Raw genomic sequence first — 23656 nt, 5'->3', positions numbered from 1 at the left:
TTTTTTTAATTATTTTTAGGATTTCTCTCCAGTTTGGGAGAGGAACATTGATCATTTCCATGTAGCTATCTATGTTTTCTGTGTAGGATTTTCTCAATTCCAGGCTGAGTGCACTATACCTATTTTAATCACTCCTTTTCTTTAAAAGAGCTCTGTATTTTGCTGGCTGCATTTACCCTTTGTAGCTGGGTTTCTGTTGGACACGTCTACTGCAAACTCCTAAATAATGGTTCATCAGTTTGACTTCATCTTTTTAGGTCTGCAGTCATCTGTCAAATGAGTATTGCTATTACTATGAAAAGAATGCTTGTCCAATAGGCTGAAGTCAAGTGCCAACCTGTCGTTTCAGTTCTGCCTCTTATTTTTATAAAGCAGGAAAAAATTTAAATTGTGCTAACTGGTACGCCATTTAAGTGATCTGGTTTTTTTTCTCCTGACCATATTCTAATTGACACAGTATTGGTAAAGATAGTCTAAAGATTTTCTAGAGTGAAAGTTTCTGGCTAAAAGACTCTACTTAATTTTTTAAAGGAATATCCTTGGGTGATTTGAGCTGTATAGACATTTGCATGATGATTGTAACAATTTTAAAAACAAACTAACAAACCCCACTTCCACCAGTAGTTTTCAAATCTATTTTTATTGCTTCACATGGAAAAGTAACTCTGGTAATGTGCTTCCCAGAAACTGAAATCCAGTCTTTGGTAATAATTGTTCTTAGGAAAGCTCCATTGGAATGCTGTTTCAAAGGTCTTTCCAGCATCTTCACTTTTCAGAATAATTAGGAGACGTTTTAAAAACAAACAACAAAAATTCTCTTGTCCATAATACTGGAACAATCTTAAGAACATGAGAAGTTAAGGAGTTAAGAGAGTTTCGACATTGGCATTTCTCCCAACAGTCTTTATGGAGTAGAGACTCAGGCCCTCCATAAGAACTGACTAGCACATCATCAGTTTGAAGTCAGAAGCTGTAGAGTGAGGAGCCATAGAATCATACATGCATTTTTGGTTCCTCTTCATTATTTTTCTGCATGTGTGTTAGTTTTAACTGTACTGGAAACCATTGTGGCTTTTTTCCAGATGAAGGAGAACTATTGTATGATGTTTATTAAAGTTATTCTAATGGGTAAGGGATTGTACTGAATTTTCAATAGCAATTTTTTTTCAAAACTCAGTCCAACAGTCATCAGTGAAGGAATTTAATTATGTTGGCCAACCAAGGAAGCTAAGGTTATCAAAATTCTTCTGCTAATTAAATCAGAGTAGTAAATTCTGTTAGCTGTGTTTATGTATGCTGTCTTTGCAACTGATTATTACATTCCTCTTTATTATTTGCTGTTTCAGCTTTAATTCTCAGAAGTGTCCTACTCTTTTTTTTTCCTACATGTATCTCCTATTCAATGACTTGCTTCCATGGTGTTCCAGACATTCTCCAAGTGGTTTGGTCCAGTGTCTCCTATAGTCACCTTGCAACTGGCTTTCTACATGTTCTGAGATCTACTCTACAGCTATTTCACTAATCAGAATTCTATTTGCAATCCAAACCTCCTTTCTTTTGTAACTCCTTGTTACTCCCTCATTTTAGGCTTAAATTTTCTGGAATCATTTCTAGAAATCCTTTTTTGTTTTCTTCTAATGGGTTTTGCCATCCATCATTCCTGTCTCATGTAGGAGATCTGATGAAGCTATCACCTGCATTGGAAGGGTATATCTGAAAGAAGAAAAATATTACTACTTTTCTGAAAATGTTTCCCTTTCAGGCCATTATTTTCTTCAAAATGTGCTTTAGACTGTAACAGGAGTGAACAAATTCCTGCAGAAAAGTTAAATAATAGCATCTATTTATAGCTAAAGCTTTTCTCTTACTTGAAAACTAATTACTGTGTTATGTTCTAGCAAAGTCATCACTATCTTGACTCATCTGTCACTTAAGAAATACAAGTAACAAAACACAAGTTTATTCTTTCTATCTTATTGTTATAACCTATTCCAACAGCTAGTAGTGTCTTGTGGTGACATGAGCCATACTATCTTGAAGATTTGTCTTTTCTTTGCCCTTCAAGAAAAGGAAATATTCAGTAAAACTATTAAGAAATTAAATGTGCAGTACCTCAGTGGTATTGTGTCAAGCCTTCAGTTTTAACAAGATTGAGGAAGTTACAGTATGAATAATAGTATCTACATCTGTGCTTCATAGGCTGAAATGATCTGAGCATTGTTAGTCCTTGGGAGTTCAAGGCCAAAAGTGATACCTAGTGTGTCCTGGAAGAAATTATCTCTTTCAGTTCAAATTCAACTCATTTCTTCTAAATGATGTGGGAAAACAAGTGTCTTCTGAGGTTTACTGTGTAAATCATTCAGCATGAGACACTATGCTGCCTAAATTAATCCTGAAGTCAGTTCAGCACAGGATGGCTTATGGGTCTTGTCTGTTAAATTGTTTAATAATGGGATGTTTGTTATTTACGTGAGAGGATAAAGTATGACCACCAAAAGCAAGATGGAGAACCCATGAACTCTTCCTGTAGCTGTTGTACTCTGGGGTTTTTTTCCTCAATCCCTCCAGTCTCAGAGCGATTGCGTCAAGGCTTCAGCAGAATGGGCCTCTCCCATTGTCCTGGAAGGTGGCCTAAGAGCTCAAGCCTGGCAGGTTTGGCTTGGCCTAGGCTCCAGATCTCCCGTGTCTAGGCAAGGGTGCTATGAGATGGTGTAAGGCAGTGGTAAGAAAGAAGTCTGCCACTTACCTGGTGCCTGGCTCTGAATAGATAAGCCTTCCAAATCCTGACTCAGTAAGACACTTATTCAGGCATACATGTTAAGCTGTACTTAACTTGTTTTCTGCTGGCTAGCTCCCAGATTTTTTATGTTCGGCACAGAGAAGTACTGAACTTCTGGGTACTGGCAGTATTTAATCTGCATAGTACTGGCAAAAAAACCCTTACACAGGCTTTGCAAATTTTCATCTTGAGGCTTCAAACAGCATTTTTCAGCTTTTGAAGTGTCTAAATATAGGAGATGAGAAAGTGGCTATTTTGTCTTTCATGCTTCTACATCTTGACTGTATTTTGTATGGTTTATTTATTTATTTACAAAAACAATTCCCTAACTTCTTTTAATTTCTTCCCTCTCAAGTGGCGAGTAAGAAAAGAAGCTATGATGGGTCTTGCCCAGCTGTACAAGAAGTATTGTCTTCATGCTGAGGCTGGAAAAGATGCTGCAGAGAAAGTGAGCTGGATAAAGGATAAACTTTTGCACATATATTATCAAAACAGCATTGATGACAAGTGAGTCAATCTAAGTCTTCCTAATTTTAATTGTATAGTGAAAAGAGATACTCTGAAAATACGTTCTTATCTTGTGAAAGCTGTTATATTGTGTATTTATGGGTTGATGTATGGTGTATTTAATTAATCATTAAGACGTGTATGCGCAAATTCAGAATTGTTGTATTATCTGTTCATGGATTCATTTTTATGTACTGATGGAACTAGATCTATGATGGTAGCAGATTTTCATTAACTAACTACTGTGTAGGAAAAAAATTGTTAAATCTGGCATTTACTATGCCAGCTATTGTTTGCCTTACTGCTTTCCAGAGGCCAGGCTGTTAAAATCCATCCTCTGTGAGTGCTATGTGTGTCCACACCACAGTACATGCACAGGTCTCTCCTTTTGGTATATGGACCTTTAGGTAGACCAAAGGCTGAAGAAACATCAGGGGTGCTTTCACATTTGATTCCTCTGTGTTTTGTCACTCAGTCCCTTTGATTTTTTGAAATACCATTTTCAATACTTGAAAAAAGTATTTTGGTGAAGGTTTTGGAAGGTTATTAATAGTCTTTCAGGAAGAGAGAAGCTGTGATGTCACACAAAGGCAGAATTTCAGCCTAGATTTTTAGTATGGTGGACTCAGAAAATTCCTTACAGTGTTTCTTAACGCCTTGCTTATGCAGCCTGCTACTTCAGTATGTTTTGTTACCTCGGTGACTAGTCTGAATGGGCCAATTGCCTCCTTCAGTTGCCAGTTATGATACTAAATTTTTAAGCACTGCAGTGGTGATGGCGCTTGCTTTGTTCATCTGGCTGGTTGTAAGTGGGCCATAGTTCCATATTTGATTAGTTGGCACCTTTTTTCAAAATCAGGAAGTCTTCACATAGTTTATACAAAGCTAATTCAGCATATACATAAAAATATACTTCAGTTTGCATTGAGAGGTCTCTGGTTTTTCTACCATGTTTACATCTCATTTTCAGTACACAGGTTTGATAGTGGACAGAGAATGAATCAGTTGTATAGTGAATGGGGCAGATGTTTTCTGTATTTCTGCTCAAGCAAAAGCAGAACACTGATGGAAATTAGGCAGGGAATTTCAAGGAAAGAGTGTGTCATCAAAGCTGAGTTTCTTTCTCTGACGTGATTTCAGAAAGCCTGATTACGCTATTGAAACTAGCTTTTTCATGAGGAGGCATGGATTGTATCCTGTTTGTTTTCTGTGTGTCCACACAGAAAGATTGGTGGCTTGATTTTTAATGTTCTAAGTCAGTTTGATACTCTAAATTTTTATTCAAATGCTACTAGACTTCAAGGCTGACAAATAAGTTCTTGCTCAGTGACACCATCTCAGCAGGGGGATAAATGTGTTTGTGCTATTATCAGGATTTTAGAGATTTAGCACCTGAAGAGATGTAGAAATGCTATGATCTTTTAAGACAGTCTATTGAGTCCTTTAAACACATAAACAAGCACGGGCCAAAATTAGCCAACTTTGGCCTATATTCCCTTCAGTAATGCAGCAAGGCAGATAAAAAGTAGCAGTGGACAGCTCTGAGCCTTGGAGTATTTTCCACAGGGTGCATGGGATAACACTATTTCTTTCAGGAGATAATAGTGCAGTATCACACAGAGTTCAGGCAAGTGGAATAGAACAGATTTTTTTCCACTCACTAATAATTTGGTCACTTGGTACTGTTTTTGTTGCTGCTTGGCTGTTGATGTACACATCTACTCAAGACTGAAAACTTCTGACCATAAGAGCTGCCTCTCATGTGGTCTCTGAGCTTCTTTGTTTTACAATAAATACACAGGGAATGGAGTGAAACAACTAGATCTGAAACAGTGCCCTGTTACCAACTATTGTTATCCTAGCCAGTCACTTTCTTCACAGGAGAGAAGTGTGTCTTGCAGTTGTTCCCACTTTGTAAATGTTGACCCTAACCAGCAGGGACCAGGGAAGGGATGATGCAGTCATTCTGTTTGTATTGACTGCTTTTCTAGAACATGTATCTATAGAGACATGGACTAGAGCAATGTTCATAAATTGGTAAGAGCTCTGAGGCCTCCAATCTCCTAGTGTTTTAAACAGATGGAGTCCCTTGAGCTCGGAAGATCCTGTTCCCCAAACAAATTAGTTCTTGGAGTTATCGGTAGGAAAGTGTACATTTAAAGAGACAAAGCCAAGTTTTCTTTAATACTAATGGGCTGTCTTGAGATAGTTGTATCCATACTCATGGTCATCCTTTTATTCCTGTCTTGCCATCGTGTCTCTTGGAATTTTCTTTCAACAAAAATAAGCTGTGTGAGCAGAAATAAGGTGTGTTTCATCTGTGCTGCTGTGGTCTCTATACAAGGCACTCACAGAGTTCTTGCTAGTACCAGCGCACTGGTACATAGTGAAAAGATTTTAAAACTCAAACACTCAGAGTATTTGTCAATAAATATCAAATTGTATTGCTGAACATTGTGCACAGCTTTCATTAGTATGAATTGAATTAACATTTGAATGTTCTTTCATTGGGGGAGCTATAATTAGATGAACTACTCACTTCTATTTTGTAGTTCAAATTTGGTATTTAAGGTAAAACTTATAATGTTTATTTAAAAAAGATAATTTGAGATTGTTTTTGCTGATTTGGTTTATTCTCAGTTTGCCTTTTGCCCCTTTAGTTGTATATGTTTTGGTGTTCCTTCATCTCCACCTTTTTAGTGCTGATTTTTAGTTTCTGTTTTAAAATTAGTAGATTCTCAAGTACTACAGTTCAATTTTAACCATTCTTTCAAGGATACTTCAGATTTTTACTTTTCTTCCCCTTTGAGTTATATTCTTGTATTCTTTCTCCTTTATTTGAGCTCTTTATTGTCAGTGTTCCTTCCATATATTAGAATAAACAAAGAGAGATTCTCAGATCCTAAAGACAAGGAGAATTTGGATGGTGACAGATTACTCCCTCTTAGAGGGAAAGTGAAAGGACGCGGAAAAGCTCTCAAGGAGCAGTTCTTGCTAATCTTGCTATCTGTAGTGGAAGGAGTCTTTACAGCTGAGAAAAAGGCCACTACTTTTTTGTCTTCTTTCTTTGTTGAAAAATCTGGTTTTAATGACTTCCACTATTGTTTTTTCAGCTTGTCTGGAAGGTATTGTTTGACATGTACAGTAGTGATTTCTTTTTTCTTCTTTTCCTGCAGATTACTGGTAGAGAAAATCTTTGCTCAGTATCTTGTTCCACACAATTTGGAAACAGAAGAGCGAATGAAGTGCTTGTACTATTTGTATGCTAGCTTGGATCCAAATGCTGTCAAGTAAATATTGTTTGTATTCAACAAATACTTGTTTTCTTAGGCTTTTCTAACATCTGTTATCTTACTTGTATTATATAATAAAAATACAGCTAATGTATGCTTAGCATTATTTGCAAGTAGCATAGCATTTGAAAACATTTCCCTTTTATGTACAAACCCGATGCGTCCATTAGACAAGAGTATCCCATGATATTTGAGGAGACTGGGGTTATCCATTCATTTTCATGCAGACTTGAAAGTGTGCAAGTGATGACTTTTAGGTTTGCTCTGTATTAGGAACCACAATGAAGGTGTCTGTAACTGAATTCTGGTTAATGGTGGAATGTTTTTTATTTGGGTGGTTGTAAGAAATACTATAGGTGTTCTGCATATGTTAAATTGTTCCTAGAAGAATAAGAAAGATAATGTTCTGTAAAAAGAGAAATCAGTTCCACCTTGTTTTCAACACTTATTTTTAATATTTGGTAGGTTTTGATTGTACCTAACAGGTGTTGCACTTCTAAGATAAATAAATTAACAATCTTGTTTATTAAAACATCCAGCATGTTTTTGTCATAAAGAGGTTTTTCTTTTCTTGTTTTCCATTTTTGCAGAGCACTGAATGAGATGTGGAAGTGCCAGAACATGCTAAGGAGTCATGTACGAGAATTGCTGGATTTGCATAAGCAGCCCACTGTACGGTTTTGAAAATGTTTATACTTTATCTAGTGGATCTATGGGACTGATTTACTGGGAGTTTTAATACTGTGTTATTGATTCAATGTAACTGTGTTATTGATTCAATGTAACTTCTTTATTCGTTGATTTCTGTATGTAGACAACATTCCATTCTCATGAAGTAAAGTTGCTTTCTGTATGCTTGAAGGTATATGAACTCCTTCTGTTGATCATTTTTTCATAGTACTGCTCAAGAGCTTTGAAACAAATTTTTACAAAGGTTTTTGTTCGCTTTTGACAGACCTTTTTTTTTTATCACTTTCTAAGAGATTTTGAAAATGGAATATGTTGTAACATAAAGCAGTGATTTCTTCATTTGTTAAAAAAACCCAGTTTTAAAGTATTTCTTCTAGAATTTTACTAGTAGAAATTTTAAATAGAAAGGGCATTGCCTTGAGGTTTTGGTGAGAGAGTGGGCTTGTGGGAATTTTCTGTTCTGGGGGGTACTGGGGACTTTTTCCTGATTTTGACCTGTTATGTGAATTAATGAATTTTTGCAGTTCTTTGATGTTACAAGATGATTTTTTTCAACTTTCTGTGTAGTAGCTGCTAATGATAGTTACACTATTCTAGTATCTATTCTTAAAACAAAAACATAAAACATAAGATTCAGAAGTAGAAAGTAGTGCTGCAGAAGAACTAACAGATCAGCTTAAAGGTGTATTTTATGAAGGAGATATTGATTTGTTCGTCTGTTTTTGCTGTTGTCCTCAGTCAGAAGCAAACAGTGCTGCCATGTTTGGAAAGCTGATGACCATAGCAAGTAAGTGTTCATAGCTTTCTATAAACATTCTGTAAACTACTACAGCATTCCTGGAAACTGTATTTCTGTGAATCTTGGCCCGTTGAAGTTGTAAATTTATCTCACGTTAAACTGTTTTTGATCATACAGAAAACCTTCCAGATCCTGGGAAAGCACAAGATTTTGTGAAGAAATTCAATCAGGTTTTGGGTGATGATGAGAAACTTCGGTCCCAGCTTGAGCTGTTAATTAGCCCTACGTGTTCTTGTAAACAGGCAGATGTCTGTGTGGTAAGGAAATGGAAAAGCAAACTTTTATACCTTAAATTTTTGCTCTTAAAACTGCTACCTGGAATTAATGGCCATCTTAGTTACCTAAACATGGTTTTTACATGTTTCCAATTTTCAAAAAATGCCTTTTTGATTAACCTGTAGAGATTTAGGAAAAGATAATTGTAATCATTATCTTAAGGAAACATCAGCTTTATTCCTTCTTGGGATTATAAGCATCAAGCATAATGTCTAAAAGACCAGTTTATTTCTTCAAAATATTTTGTTCCAAGTGCTTCTTTTGTGGTGAAGTTCCCAAACTGTCTTCTCACGCTGATTCAGCTTTCAAGTACCAGCAAGTCATCTGTTACCATCTGCATATTATTAATTTATTTTTCATCCTAGAATAGTATTTTGAGATCACTCTTTTATTTTTCTCATTTTTTTGCCTCTTTGAAAATACGCACCTTAATATGAAAATGTACTTTTCCAGATTCTGCCAACCATCACAGATTGTTTTTTAATGGTCTGTGGCAAAATAAGCAATTTCATTGACAGGAATTACAAAGATCACAAAGAGCATCTATGAACAAACATAGCCTTCTTGGGTTTTGTCTCATGGCTCAGAAATCTTACAGGGAAGGAAGCAGGACCTTTTCTTTTCGTTGTTATGAAATCTCATGTACTGCAGAGTTACCCACAGTTTTCTGGATTACACTTGACAACAAACATATACATTCTGTGCCCTGCACTTCATTCTTTAGATCTGTTTTGAATCTAGGCTGCAATTCTTAAGAACTCCTGAAGAACTCTTAACTAGAAACCTATTTAAATAGTTTTGTAAAGTATGTCTGCTTTGAATATAACACGATCAAGAGAGGTGTGGAGATACCAACAGTCCCCCTCTTAAAAACATTTCACTGATTATATAGACAATCTGTCCGGTAAAAAAAAAGTAACTATATTTAGCTTACTCAACATGTTAAAGAAGTAAGTTAAATAAGTGTAATTCTTGTTTGTATCTAACGTTCTTGTAGAGGGAGATAGCCCGGAAACTTGCAAATCCTAAGCAGCCAACAAATCCTTTTCTGGAAATGGTCAAATTTCTTTTGGAAAGAATTGCCCCTGTACATATTGACTCAGAAGCCATTAGGTAAGTTTGAAAGATCATGAACAATTGACTCATGAATGACTAAAATATGCTAGAAATAGCAAAAGAAAAAATAATTTTCTTGGTGTTTAAATTGATCTCTCCTAGCACTAAATGTGTGGGTGAGTTTTAAATCAAAATTATGTAGATGTATTCATTCCCAGCAGCCTAGAGGATGCAACTTCCTTTGATGCTGCTTTGCTGTGCTGTCTGTAAAATGATTTTTAAAATGTAGCAGTTCATGGTGAAAATTCTATTTGTGGGGCTTCAGGTGAAAACTGGAACATAATTTTCACATAGTTAACTGCAGCATAGTCTTCCATATAGCATCTGAATTAATTAGCTTTTATGGGATTGTGTAAGAGAATGTTTTGATTTCTTTTGAGACTTGTCTGGCAACCTAATTACATTCTGAAACTTGTGCAAGTATGTGTTGATCTAATGCCACCAGCATGGTGGGAGTTTTTTTGGGATGGATTTTTTTTTCCCCCTAAAGAATTTGTTTTGCAGAAAGTGAAATTAGAAGGAAAAGGACTAATGTAATAACTTAAAAATAGCAAAAACCAAACAGCAGTGCCAACACCACCCCCAAAGACTGTTGCTTTCCCTGTATATGTTGTGAATGCTAAGTAATCTTACTTGTATCTCCAGCCTTTAACATTGTTATACTTCTTTATTTGTTCCTTTTTTATCTCTCACTTCAGTGCACTAGTAAAACTAATGAATAAATCCATAGAGGGGACAGCTGATGATGAAGAGGAGGGTGTAAGTCCTGATACTGCTATTCGTGCAGGGCTTGAACTTCTCAAGGTAATCTACATTCATGCAGCTGTAATGGAAGGGGCAAAAGGGGCATGAGAAACAAATTATTGTTAGCATGGGTTTAGTAGTTATTACTTAGATAATTACTTTTTTAATGTATGAAACTGCTTTTTAATATACTCACTTGAAAGAAGAAGAATGGAAGAGATGGCTTGTTGGAAGAAGTATGTTTTGAATTGGGTGCCAGGCATTGAAACGTGCATGTTAAAGCAGAAATTGGTTTCTGCTTAGGGAAGCAGTAGAGAAAAAACTGTAGAGGTAAAGTGAGAGGAAGAGAAACAGGGAGACTTTGAGAGACACCTTCTCTGGGGTGTGGAGAAGGAGAAGGAGAGCAAGCAGTTAGCTCAAGAGCCACATTATTTAGTGAGAAAAAGGGAACTTGTGTTCAGTGGTGCTGAGAAGTGGAAGGGGGAGAAAGGATTTGAAATATCTGGAAAACAGTAGCCTGTGTTTTGTTTGTAGATGTCTTAACCTTCTTGGTTTCTTTTCTGCTCAAGGACTATAGATTCTGGAGAAATTAAAATTTCAGTTCAGTTAAATTAGGTTGAAAAGAAGTGCTCTTAAATAGATTGCAATATAAACAAATACTGTTGAATAAGCGTTCGTTTAAAGAAATGCGGTTTTATATATTCAAATAATGTACTATCTTACAAAATATTTGAAGGACCTGAAAAGCAAAACCTAGATGGATTTATTTGAAAATTTATATATAATCTTCTCCACAATGCAGTTAATGAATGTAATAGTTTTGTATGGGCATGTAACAGCTATTTATGGTGATAGTAATGCTCATAAGCAGCCATAATTTTGTTTTTATGATTATTCATTTACTAATAATAAATATACCTTTGTTTTAATGTGTGTCTGCAGGTTCTGTCCTTTACACATCCTACCTCGTTCCACTCTGCAGAGACCTATGAGTCTCTACTGCAGTGCCTCAGGATGGAAGATGATAAGGTAGCTGAGGCAGCCATACAGATTTTCAGAAACACGGGTCACAAAATAGAAACAGACTTGCCACAGATAAGATCGTGAGTATTGTTACATTCTGCTTTTCATATCTGGAATTCTGCCTCTTGATAGTTTATTTAACGGGTTGCCCCTATCTAGTCTTGTTAATATGAACGCCTTCTGTTCCATGATTTTGATTTCCTTCAGTACCTTTCTGTCCCTGTCCCTTCATTTTTTAATTTCGTGCTCTCACACTTTTTATGTGTTTATTGAACGTGTTAGGTACTTCTTCAAAATCTTTGTATAATAGAGACATTAAAACCAGTGCATAGCAAATCTTTAGGTTACAAAATAATCAGCAGCAAAGACACAGCAAAAGTATGATTACTTGGCATAATTTGTCCTCATATCTGTCCTTCACATTATTTTTTCTATCTTTTCAATCTCTGATATAGTTAACAGCTCTGTTTGTTAATAAACAAGATGGGAAGCAAAATCTAAAAGCAAGCATGAATTTCTAGCAAAGAATAATTGTCTGTCTGTAAGTTGTCATGCAATTCAGGCTGTACTGCTGATTAAAGCTGCATAATCTACTAGGTATTCACTGACTATTAAATACCTTTGTGAGTAACATCTGAAACCTTAAAATCAGCCTATCAGTAACTAACTTGTCTGAATAATAAATCACACGTTTCAAGTTCTCATATATTGAAATAGTATTTTGGATATTGCCATGCTAAAATGCATATCAGTGTACACTCTTAAGTTTGCTGTAAATTAAAGCTGTAACCTCAGTGATTCTTCTGAATGGGGATCAGATTTTGGACAAAAGGAAAATATTACAAATACAGGTGTATGAGATACGTTTTAAGACATTTGTAGGGGTAAAAAGAAAGAAAAGCCCAGCGGTCCCCATTGTGACTACAGTTCCCAGTATAGTCCCAAGTGTCTTTGGTTCCCTACCAGAATTTAATCAATACTCTATTGCTGGGCTGTATCATCTCACAGGATCTGGTATTTTATTTGACTTCATGCCTTAGCCAGGTATTGGTGAAGTTTAGTCTGGGAGGTCTCAATGAATGCACTGGCCATGCTCAAACAGAGCCTGTGGACCATGTGTAAACTTGTAGATGTAAACATGTAAAGGTGCATGTCAACATTTCAGGTTTCACCTTTTGCAGATTCGTGTCAGTTGGGATGTGCTGAGGTGTGGTTTGTAACTGCTGCACCGAGGCTTTGCAAAAGTACATGTACTTAACGCCATGAAAACTGTAGGTTAGGCATTGAAGCTTATTTCAACTGTACGTTTTACTGAATTCTGTCCTGTTTTGGCTCTTAATCCAATTTGGAATCTTGGCAGGTTTGAGAAGAGATTTTCTACTTCAGGATACTGTTAACATGTTTCTCAGGGTCTTTGGTTTGGTTTTGGATTTTGCAGGGGTTTTGAGCAAACTGAGGTTTGATTCTTTCAACCCAGCAAGTTGCTCTTTAGCCTCGGTTGCTGATTTTGATTATGTAGAATGTGTCAGCAGGATGCTGAATAATCCATGTACTGAACACTATAAAAAAGCTTTTCAAGGAAGCAGGGAGATTTTCGGGGATGTTTCTGTGTCTGACTCTTTCTAGGTGGTTTTGTTTTTTCGTGTTAGTTGCTGGGTGAGCTGCAGAGTGTACCTCCTGAGTTAGTGTCTCAGCTGCTGAGCTCTGATGGGACAGGCCTGCCTTCCAGCACTGCCTGGGGAGTGACACTGAACAGTGTAACCAACCTGGACCTGGTGTCCGGAGTGGCTTCTGCCCTGCCGTTTCCTTCTGTGCCTTCTCATCAGCAGATAGATTGCAGGAGATTCAAAATCTCACAGCAAAGTTATTTGCTTGGGTATACATTGCGATTAAAAGTGCCTGTAAACGCACTTATGTTCAACGGTTATTCTTAGCTTCCAAAGATTTTCTTCACCCCTGTCATTCCCAGGCTTGGATAATAAGTCCAGGAATTCATCCTAGCTGAAACTGTCATGTTGCCCCCTCCTTACATTTGTCTTCCTGAATAGCTTTATTTTGATCATTATTTTCTTTCATGTTTGATTTTTTTTTCCCCCCCCCATGCTGTTTTCTTCTTGTATGTGTACAGATATTCAAGTATTGCTAAATACAGTTCCATCCTGGTTTTTACTTTATGATTGTGATCGTTCCTGAACAGACTTCAAAGGGATACTTGATTTATAAGACAGTGATGATAGATTTGTGTGCGTGAAGATACTTATTTTTTCGTAGATTGCAAATTGCATTTTGAAGTATTCTATTTAATGTTCACACAGAACACTAATTCCGATTTTGCATCAGAAAGCAAAAAGAGGCACTCCTCATCAGGCAAAACAAGCTGTTCACTGTATACATGCCATATTTTCAAATAAAGAAGTACAACTTGCACAGATCTTTGAGGTATGTGTTGCCTTTAAGTTTTGTTTCTGTTATTAATTGATACTAGTAATTAAAATTAATTCCTACTGTTTATTAACAGGTAACAGATTATGAGGTCAGGAAGCCTACACATGTATGGTAGTTAAGTCATTAATTTTACAATAGCAAGTTATTAATATTTGTTTCTTAAAGTCACAATTTACTAATATTCTCATGTCTGATAGGTGAAGGTTTTTCTTTTTATCTGCATGGAAGAAGCTTGGGGGAAGTAAGCTGAATATGCTGGCCTGATCCACAGCAAACCCCTGGGGACACATTTAGCAGATACTAAATGAGAGAAAACATTCCCTGCTTTCAAGCTGTATTGAGTTACCCAGCTTTAAGGTCTTTACACATACAGCCTTGTCTCACTAAGGCAGTTAATGCAGAACAACTTGGTTGTAAACTCAAACATCAGCTCACTGCTCACTTACTGCTTCCTTAGACAAGTTATTAAGCAAAAAGATATTCTATACAGAGCAGTTTATTACTTCTCACTGTAGTCTTTTAAATAATAACATTATTAATCTGCACTTGTAAAATATTTTAGGTTCTTAATCTTGGCTATCTTTGTGCCTGTACATAATTTATAAGTGTGAAAAGCTTCGAATTAAGCTTGCAGAGTTCGATTTCTGCTTAGACTTCTGTGAGAGTGCTTGTTCCCTCCCTAATACCAGAATCTGATGCAATGGTGCGGGGTGATACAGGAACTGTCCTGGTGACTGTTACCTGGGAGGTAAATACTGATCGCCAGTAGAAGTGTCCCTGGTGGTTTCCAAGGTTTTGGCTGCTGTTTTCTACCATTGGCAGTTGGGATTCAGGTTTTCACAACTTCTGAACAAAACTAAGTCAAAGTTTTTTTCCCCTGTCACTCAGGTTTGAATGTGTTTCACTTTAAAATAAAAAGAGACTATAGAATTTTTTTTGTCCTTACCTTATGTGAGATTTTTATTTACTCTGTTGAATAGGCAATTGTATTCTTTATACTTCTGATTGCTAATTTTATTAATTCTTTTGGACAAACAGTGAAATGCATCAGCAATACAGCAGTAAAATAAACTATTTTAAGCCATGTTAATTTATTAACTGAAGCTGAATTTTGAAATTTTTTTTTTTCCTTACCCAGCCCCTTAGTAGAAGTTTGAATGCTGATGTACCTGAACAGCTTATAACTCCCTTGGTCTCTTTGGGTCATATTTCTATGTTGGCTCCAGACCAGTTTGCTTCTCCAATGAAATCTGTTGTTGCAAATTTCATTGTGAAAGATCTCCTAATGAATGACAGGGTAAGATTTTTATTTTAATATAAGTGCTTATTATGCTGTTAGCCTATTATGAGCTCTGTGGGGAATAGAGCTTTTTTTGTCAAAGGGCTCTTTAAAATAATGTTCTGTAAGTGATTAGTACAGTGATAATTGCATTATAAAACGTACTTTTTAAAAAGAAAGCCTAATCCATTACTTTCTGCTGTTTTTACTTCTTCATTTTCTGTATGGATTGAACCAGTTCGTATACTTACATGAATTTCTATAGTCAACAGGTGAGAAAAATGGAAAATTGTGGTCTCCAGATGAAGAAGTCTCTCCAGAAGTACTAGCAAAGGTGTGTTATATGCTTACAGCAATAATGTGTATATCTGCAATTAAAAATTTGCTTTTCTTCAAGCTGTGGGGAATATTAGAAGAAATCCCTTCAAGTGTTTTTGTATTAGTCTTATTAGAATATTATTGTCTTTGTGGATTATACACAAAACTGATAAAATTGATAGAAACCATGCATTCTGTTGTCTTCACTTACTGATATTAATTATTCAGAGCATTGAGAAGATCAAGAAATTCAAAAGTTGTAGTTTTCCTTACAAGAAAAGTGACTTTGTCTTTACTGACTCGTAAACAGATTTGAAATAAATTGAGGCCCCGATGAATGGGAACCTAATGGTGGCCATTTCTAGGAATTTTTATCTAGTTGATTTTACTTTTAATCATAAATCAAGTATCTTGCATCCTTTGCAGATGCAAATCTGCAGAGACAGTGCACCATAGTTGTAGTCTCCTGACGTCAGAAATACTGCTTCTTCTTTTTCACTCTAAATATTTACTGCTTCATTCTGTTCCTTTAAAAATGTATCTGCTCTAATGCACAGAAATCTATGGGAATTTCAATTTGACAACAGTAGGTTTTAGTAACTTACCAGCTCTGGCAAGTAAGTTGATTGTTGATTTGTTTGTGTGTGATAGGTGCAGGCAATTAAACTTTTGGTACGCTGGTTGTTGGGTATGAAAAACAACCAGTCAAAATCTGCAAATTCCACACTCCGGTTGTTGTCAGCTATGCTCGTCAGCGAAGGAGACTTGACAGAACAGAAGCGAATCAGGTCAGAGTTTGTTCCTTGCAGGCTTCCATAAATTTTGTTTTAGAATTTCAAAGAATGTTGGTTCTTTTAGAGTGCTTGTGGAATGTTAAGGTCAGCACCATGTTGACTACAGATTTGATCAGAGTAGTAATATTAGGAGTGGAATGGCAGCATGAAATTGTTAGTTACACTCTTTCTTGCAATTTGCTTATACCTACAGAGTTCCAAATTAGATGATTTTCCTAGTAAAAGACATTGTAGAGAGTAGAGCACCTGCAGAGGTATCTTTGAAAACAATTGAGTGATAACCACCTCCCAAGCATGTTAGGTGTTATCTTGGGTGGAGCTTCTTCATTCCACCTGTGAGGTAGCTGCACCTCAACTTCATCTTGAGGGTGAAGGAAAGAAAGAGAAAAACTGTGGCAGAAGTGTTGCTTTAATTTAGACAGTGATAGGAAAACAAGAAATTTGACTCATCTAATTTCATTGCTTTACTTGAAGTAGAGGGTTTTTTTGTGGGGGAAGTAAAGTACTTTATCTTCACAAATTTGATAGGGTTAATTTAGCTTGATCTAGAGCTGTGTTACTGGGATGTCATTGATTTTGTGAAAAGAAGAAATTGAGACATGCAGGTAATTTAAGGATAGTTGTGGTGAGCTGTGATTAATTATTTGTGGTTTTTCTGTGCCATGTTTAGCAAATCAGATATGTCTCGACTGAGATTAGCTGCTGGTAGTGCAATAATGAAGCTTGCACAGGAACCCTGTTACCATGAAATAATTACCCCAGAACAGTTCCAGCTCTGTGCACTCGTCATTAATGTAAGTAACTGGATTAGAATTGAAGTGACCCTTAATTGAGTTCTGAGTCCTTACGTCTGAGCTTTTGTTGCTGCTACAGCGTATAGTCTGTTCCTCACTGCCGCTTTCACAAGTTATTGAAGTTTCAATTTCAAATCTTAATAGTGCTGCTTCTGTTCATATTTTTCATATTTTTAGAAAGCGTCCTCATAATTCCACCTTGAATGCTTTTTTTTTTTTTTTTTTTAAAGACCAGGATTTTGATGGTTGCACTTTTATGGTTTGTGTTGCTATAGGATGAGTGCTACCAAGTGAGGCAGATATTTGCCCAGAAGCTGCATAAGGCACTTGTGAAGTTACTGCTCCCTTTGGAATATATGGCAATCTTTGCTTTGTGTGCCAAAGACCCTGTGAAGGAGAGAAGAGCACATGCCAGACAGTGCTTGCTCAAAAACATCAGTATACGAAGAGAATATATTAAGCAGAATCCTATGGCTAATGGTTAGTATTTCACTAAAATTGTTAAGAATACAACAATAATACTACACTGGAAGGAATAATTATTAAACCTTAAGCAATTGGTTTTTCTGAAGAAACACTAGATAAGTTTAATCTGTTTCTTCATCTTTATATTAGACACATTCAAATCTAAATTTACTTAGTTCAGTATTAGCATAAATCATAAAATACTGCTCTGTGCGTTGCTGAGAATTATGGATGTAAAATACAGTGCTCTTATGGTTGGAGTTGTTTTGTTCAAAAACCAAAATTTTGTGTCCTGATATTTTTAGGCTTTATGACCACCTTCCTGAAACAAGACCAAGCAGTTTTGTAGCAGTAAAACATGTTCATTTATTTTTAATGATTCATTAAAAGTAAAGTCAGTAGGAAGATAATGCAAGTCAAAATTTTACATTTCGTGTTTGAAAAAGTTGTACTTTAAAAAAGTTTTTCTTATGATGCATTTGTACGTGTTTAATATAGAAGCAATTTTTTGTTGTTATTACTGTAGAAAAATTGCTGTCCTTGCTGCCTGAATATGTGGTACCGTATATGATTCACTTACTGGCACATGATCCAGATTTCACAAAACCTCAGGATGTTGATCAGCTTCGTGATGTCAAAGAGTAAGTGTCAAGTGATTCTAGAATTCTTATGCTGAGAATTGTTCTGCACATGGACAGAAACTGATTAGGAAGAGGAAAATACTAATTAGGAAGAAGAAATATTTGTTTCATCAACAGTATCTTCCAAGCCAGTAAATGGAAAATGGAAATATGGAACACTTTAATCATGGGAAGAAGGCGTCAACAACTGCTTAGCAGTATATTCTGAAAGCCCAAATGGTGACCTGTAGGTCATACTGTATTATACCAAATTAGTGAGTTGTGTATGCTTCTTTTAAAGTAAGTAATGATTTTAGAGTCTTGTCTTTGTGCCCAGGAGTATTTATAGGATGTCAGGTAATGTTAGTTCAAGTATTTTGGAACTTTTAAAATGGGGCTCTTCTCCAAGACTTGAAAACAGTGAGGCTGGGTAGGTCCTGCCTCACTGGAACCTTATTTTCCCCTTCCTATGCAAGCCTACTAAAATTCATTCTAAGTAATTGCTGCTGACTTACCAATTGCACTATACATCAGCAGTGCAGGCTTAGTGCTTGTTAATGTATTCAGCACAGATTACTGTTTACAATACCGTCATACTTGGCAGGAGCTTGTTCTGTACTCTCTCCACATTCAGACCTTCTTGTGGGCCTCAAATAATATTTCACATCTTAATTGTAACTTCTTTTGCTCCTTATGCCTTGCAGAAAATTTTAAAATTTTAGAAAATAGTTAACACTTAAAAATTGTTTAAGCATGTTGTTTCTCTCACCACACAGCTCTGGTTTTAAGGTTTTAGTTTTTTGTTGTATTAATTTTTCATGAAACTGAGCTTTGTTGGTTTTGTATTAGGCATGTATAACCACATACTACAATATAAATCATCCAAAAAGCAGTTCTATTTTGGCACCATAGACTAGTTCAGATCTTAATGCTTATTGCACCTTCGCTTCTCACAGTCCAAGTCTGACTTTTTCTCTAAATGAAAAGCTTGGTGTGTTTGATTTTTGAGTTTCTTGGTTCACACCTGGTCAGACCTGAAGTCAGTGAAGATTTTTTTACCTTACCAACAAGTCTACATTTTGTCCCAGCACTGCCTGTTCCTGGCAACATCTGAAAGCATCCTCCAGCATGTACTTTATCCAGAATGCATGGGAACAAGTTCTGATTGGCAGTCCCTGAGTTAATAGTTCTTTGAGAAGCACTTTCTAGTGCACAGAGCTTTTTTGGATGGTCCTTTTATAGCTTTCCTTTGTTGTCAAATTTCCTCCCTCATGTTTGTTGCAGACTGGCTGAACTAGCCAGAAGGGACTGCTCCAAACAAAGAAATACTCTGTAGGGGAATTTTGGCAGGAGCACTTCTCTGAAGAGTCTCCTGAGATATGAGGAAAATGTTTTCCATTCAATGTGATACAGTGTTTCTTTTAACAGCTCTGAATGTCTTTGTGTTCACTTTAAAGTGTTAACATAGATGCTTGCAAAGTTGGAAAAACAGCCTTTGCAGTGTGTTTTTTAGGTGTCTCCCTAGTGTGTCTTGGTTTACGTGGCCTAGATACAGTGATGTACAGTAAATGCCTGCTTAGCAGTTCCTGAACCATTATCTGTGATGCTTGCTGTTACTGCTGTAGTTTTTTAAGCTTATCCTGCTGGAGTATGTTTGGGGTTGGTTGTCTCTTATCTTTATATTGTCTCAAGCATCTTTCTCTTCCTAATTCATATTCTGAAATTACTGAAATGGATACAAAGAATGACGCTATGTGACTGTGTTCCCCTAGGTGCATATTTTTTTACATAAAATCCCACTGGTGTTTTGGTTCAAAGTTGATAATTATTTATGTAATTTGCTGACTTAGTAGGAAAGTCAAGCTATTGAATTTGACATGAGTTAACTGGAATTACCAGAGTATAATGTGTTCTCAGTAGTAATCTTGGGGTAACACTGGATTTTGCAGAATCTGGGTAAAGGTGGTATGTTACTGGTCCTGTGTGCATCCTATTCAAGTTCTTGAAAACAGTGTATACATGGATGTAAAGCTGTCTAACAGATTGATTTACTATAGCCTTTGTAGCTCTTGGATGCAAGTCAGACTAGAGACATCTTAGTTTCTTGAGCATCAGATAGCTCTGTAAGTATTTTGATGGATCATTAGCTTCTGAGCTTTTGAGAGAGATGTTCCTTCATCTCTTTCACTACAGTTTGTATCAGGTAAGAAGATGGGGGCTTTTGTGAACAGGGAATTTGTACGTCTTTCCCAACTAAGCACTATTTTACCTTACAGTGACTGTTGACCCTCTAACCGTATGCAGTGGTGGAGCTGGATAGCAAGTGATAGCATGGATGGACCAGTTGGGCTTTATATCATAATTGAAAAAAAATTAAAACAAACTTTCAGTCAAAATTTAATGTAGTCTCACTATAAGTAAGGGAGATTTAAAGAAAGAAACTTAGGAAGGCTAATTCCATTAAGTCTTACCTGGGAGAATTTTCCTCCCATATGGAACATTAGCAAGAATCTGACCTGCTTTTTGGATCTCCTCTCCTATCTGAACTGCAGTATTAATCCACCTCGTGTGGATAACAGTCTAGCAGCAGCATGATTTGTTTAACCCTGCCTTGAGTGTGCTCATGGTCCACTGTTGATAGGGACATGGTGCTCAAGGTAGTGATTACAGAATTTCATTTGGGTGATGATAGCACCAGAATTCATATGTGGAAGAGAAAAAAGTTGATTGGTTGGGCGGTATTTACAGATGTAATAATAAGCACACTAATTTGGCAGGTTAACTCAAAGGAGTACAATTAAGACTGTGTGTGGTAAAGGTCTAGACTCTGTTTACACCATCATATGAAGTTATCTGTTTATGTTTTCAAATTGATTTTGGGTTCTTAAGAAAAAGCTAGTAAAGCTAACAAAAGTTGAAAAGCTTTGCTGTATGTAGGAGCTGTAGTAAGCTGGAGTGTAATTGCTTGTGGTTTTATGGCTTTTTAGGTGCCTGTGGTTCATGCTTGAAGTTTTAATGACAAAGAATGAAAACAATAGCCATGCCTTCATGAAAAAGATGTCAGAAAACATCAAGCTTACCCGAGATGCTCAGTCTCCTGATGAGCCAAAGGCCAATGAAGTAAGAAATGCAGTTGAGATTAGTGCTGGGTGATGAGCTGAGAGTTTCACAAGCAGGATTTGCAGGAAGTCTGAAAGAACTAGCTCTAACATTTTAATGGTTTTATAAAGACACTGCTAATTGCAAGCACTGTCTGTATGTTTCCAGTCTCATTCTTGCAAAACCTTCCTGACTTCGGCCAGTACATAATACATGCATTTTTTGAAAGTATTCCTGCTACTGCCTGCCTTATTTTAACAGCTGCCTAGTTTCCTCACATAAATATCTTCTGCTGTTGGGGGAGGAAATATTGCATTATACAGTTTTTGTTAAACCCATTCGTTTCTAGCAGAGATGAGAAACCGTTTAAGGTGATTTGATTGAGCAAGAGCTTCAGTTGTACAGCATAGTCATGTAAAGTATTCCTAGGTTTTATAAATAGTATAATCTGAAAAATGAGGACTTCTTCATGTGTTTTAAGACCCAGCAGTGTGGTTAATGATATAATTTTTTAAAATGTCCTTAGTGGTGGTGATTTAAACATATATTTTAAACTTTTTGAGCTACCGCATTCTTTCTACACTGTAAAAACAGTGAGTAATTCCTAAGGCATGCTTTTCTTCTTTTTCTCCAGAAACTTTACACAGTATGTGATGTAGCACTATGTGTAATCAACAGCAAAAGTGCTTTGTGCAATGCAGATTCACCGAAGGACCCTGTATTGCCAACCAAATTTTTTACACAACCTGAAAAGGTAAATTTGTTAATTTTATTTCCAAAGTAATAAGGGGAAATACATTTTTTAGATGATTGAGAGCTGGTTATCTCTGTAAAATAATGAGTGGGAAATTGCATATTTTATTATCAGCAACTAATTTTTTAAAGTATTATGAACACATGATAGAAATGTTTTTAACCAAGTGAGGGCTAACTGGAATTAATGCTGATATGTTGGCGTGTATTGCTGAATCATTTCATTAGTGTGTTTTAGAAGTGTATCTGAATATATGAGAATATATGTATTTTCTTACTGTATATCTGAATTAGAATGCAAATCAGGAAAAAAAAAAGGGAACATTATTTTATATTACCCGTGATATGTTACTATCTCTCAGTAGCTGTTGGGCTATTCTGCTTGCTGTTCAAGCAAGCAGGACTTATTACTAGCTTTGGCAAGTACAGCTCTGCTGTCAGCAGTGGCACTACTGCTCTCCAAGAGACCTACTTCTGAAAAGTGTTAGGGGAGCACAAGTAATTCTCTGGACCAGAACTGATGTTTTAGTTGTCCTGGAGAATGTACTGGCTGACATTTTTCAGTGCCCTAGGCTGTTAATTATCAGCCTTTCCAGAGGCTGTTTAAGCAAAATTTGTTTCCTATTTGATTATAAAATGGCAGATGCCATGTAACAGTGTAATGTAGAGCTGGTGCCTTTATTCAGTTACAGGATTTTGGTCTATGTAAACTCTGATACTCAGAGTAACAACTTTCAACTTGTTTAGAGAAAATGGCACCTCTTTTTCTCTGTTAGGACTTTCCATTAAAAATGTGCAAGTGAACAAATAGGGAGAGCAGTTTTGCATAATTTGAAATAATTCATGTCACTTGAGAAGGAAAAATGTTCATCCCAATTTCAGGTATGGCATACTGTCATTCAGTAATGCTCGCTGTAAATCTCCACCAAAGTACAAGTTCGACCTATCTTTATTAGATTGATTGATTAGTCAGCAGGTTGCCTAACTCTTGATAATTGCATCTGAGAAGTTAGTTGAGTGTAGATAAAAAAAGAGATGAGATTGAGACATCAAATACAAACTAAATTTTATTTTTTATGCAGGATTTCTGCAATGACAGGAATTACATTTCAGAGGAGACAAGAGTTCTTCTTTTGACAGGAAAGGTACTGTATTTTGGCAAGTTGCAAGCCTTTGAATATTACTCGTGGTTTTTAAAATGTTCAGGACTGCTGTTAAAAATTATATTAAGAGTTTGTCTACAGTAATTTGTAACTCTTTTATTCAATGATGTACGATTAATTCCTTGAACATACTACCTGATGAGTACACAACACCAAGATTGTTATCTGTGCACTGGGATACAGGTTCTGGATTACAGTTTCTTCTATTACTGAAGTAAGCTTGGTGTAAAGTTATGATGCATATAGAGAATTGTGATACCACTAGCATTGGCGATCTTAAATTTTCAGTTGTAATATTTTTGGTATAGCTTTTATTGCTGTTAAATTCAGGTGCAAATGTCTGTGCACTTTTGAACATCTATTTCAGGGTGTCCCAGCTGGAGATATTCTGTGATTCTAACATCCTCTATTTGCAAAGCAAAGCACCTCTGGGAGCGGCTTTCCAAAATGTGATGCAGAGTTAGATTCAATACAACAGTAGGAGATATCACAGAGTTGTTAAGGTTGGAAAAGACCTCCAAAGTAATTGATTCCAGCTACTGACCAAAGACCATCATATCCTAAATGCCATATTGACTATTTCTTGAGTACTTCCAGTGATGGTGACTCCACCACATCCTTGGCCAGTCTATTCCAATGCCTGACAGTCCTTCCAGTGAAGAAATTTTTCCTTATGTTCAGCCTCAACCTCCCCTGGCA

The 23656-nt window shown here is 36.3% G+C and overlaps 1 protein-coding gene across 3 annotated transcripts in view; it reads left to right on the top strand.

Moving 5' to 3' along the window:
• Positions 1 to 23656, top strand: part of PDS5A (PDS5 cohesin associated factor A) — a gene marked incomplete at its 3' end in the record, with an annotated part of 74150 nt that overhangs the window by 41173 nt on the left and 9321 nt on the right. For all 3 annotated transcript variants that reach the window (XM_084204167.1, XM_084204166.1, XM_084204168.1), the window contains exons 12-29: positions 3135 to 3286; positions 6463 to 6576; positions 7170 to 7251; positions 8008 to 8056; positions 8186 to 8325; positions 9342 to 9457; positions 10159 to 10264; positions 11147 to 11307; positions 13543 to 13666; positions 14811 to 14969; positions 15217 to 15285; positions 15921 to 16057; positions 16734 to 16857; positions 17133 to 17337; positions 17849 to 17963; positions 20930 to 21062; positions 21676 to 21795; positions 22877 to 22939. In XM_084204167.1, the coding sequence (XP_084060293.1) occupies positions 3135 to 3286; positions 6463 to 6576; positions 7170 to 7251; positions 8008 to 8056; positions 8186 to 8325; positions 9342 to 9457; positions 10159 to 10264; positions 11147 to 11307; positions 13543 to 13666; positions 14811 to 14969; positions 15217 to 15285; positions 15921 to 16057; positions 16734 to 16857; positions 17133 to 17337; positions 17849 to 17963; positions 20930 to 21062; positions 21676 to 21795; positions 22877 to 22939 (2169 nt within the window). The remainder of the gene's footprint in view (positions 1 to 3134; positions 3287 to 6462; positions 6577 to 7169; positions 7252 to 8007; positions 8057 to 8185; positions 8326 to 9341; positions 9458 to 10158; positions 10265 to 11146; positions 11308 to 13542; positions 13667 to 14810; positions 14970 to 15216; positions 15286 to 15920; positions 16058 to 16733; positions 16858 to 17132; positions 17338 to 17848; positions 17964 to 20929; positions 21063 to 21675; positions 21796 to 22876; positions 22940 to 23656) is intronic.

The sequence above is a fragment of the Fringilla coelebs genome (assembly GCF_963513975.1).
Source record: "Fringilla coelebs genome assembly, chromosome: 4".
NCBI lineage: Eukaryota > Metazoa > Chordata > Aves > Passeriformes > Fringillidae > Fringilla > Fringilla coelebs.
Note: the sequence above shows the minus strand (reverse complement) of the source record. Positions and strands in the feature narration are given on the sequence as shown.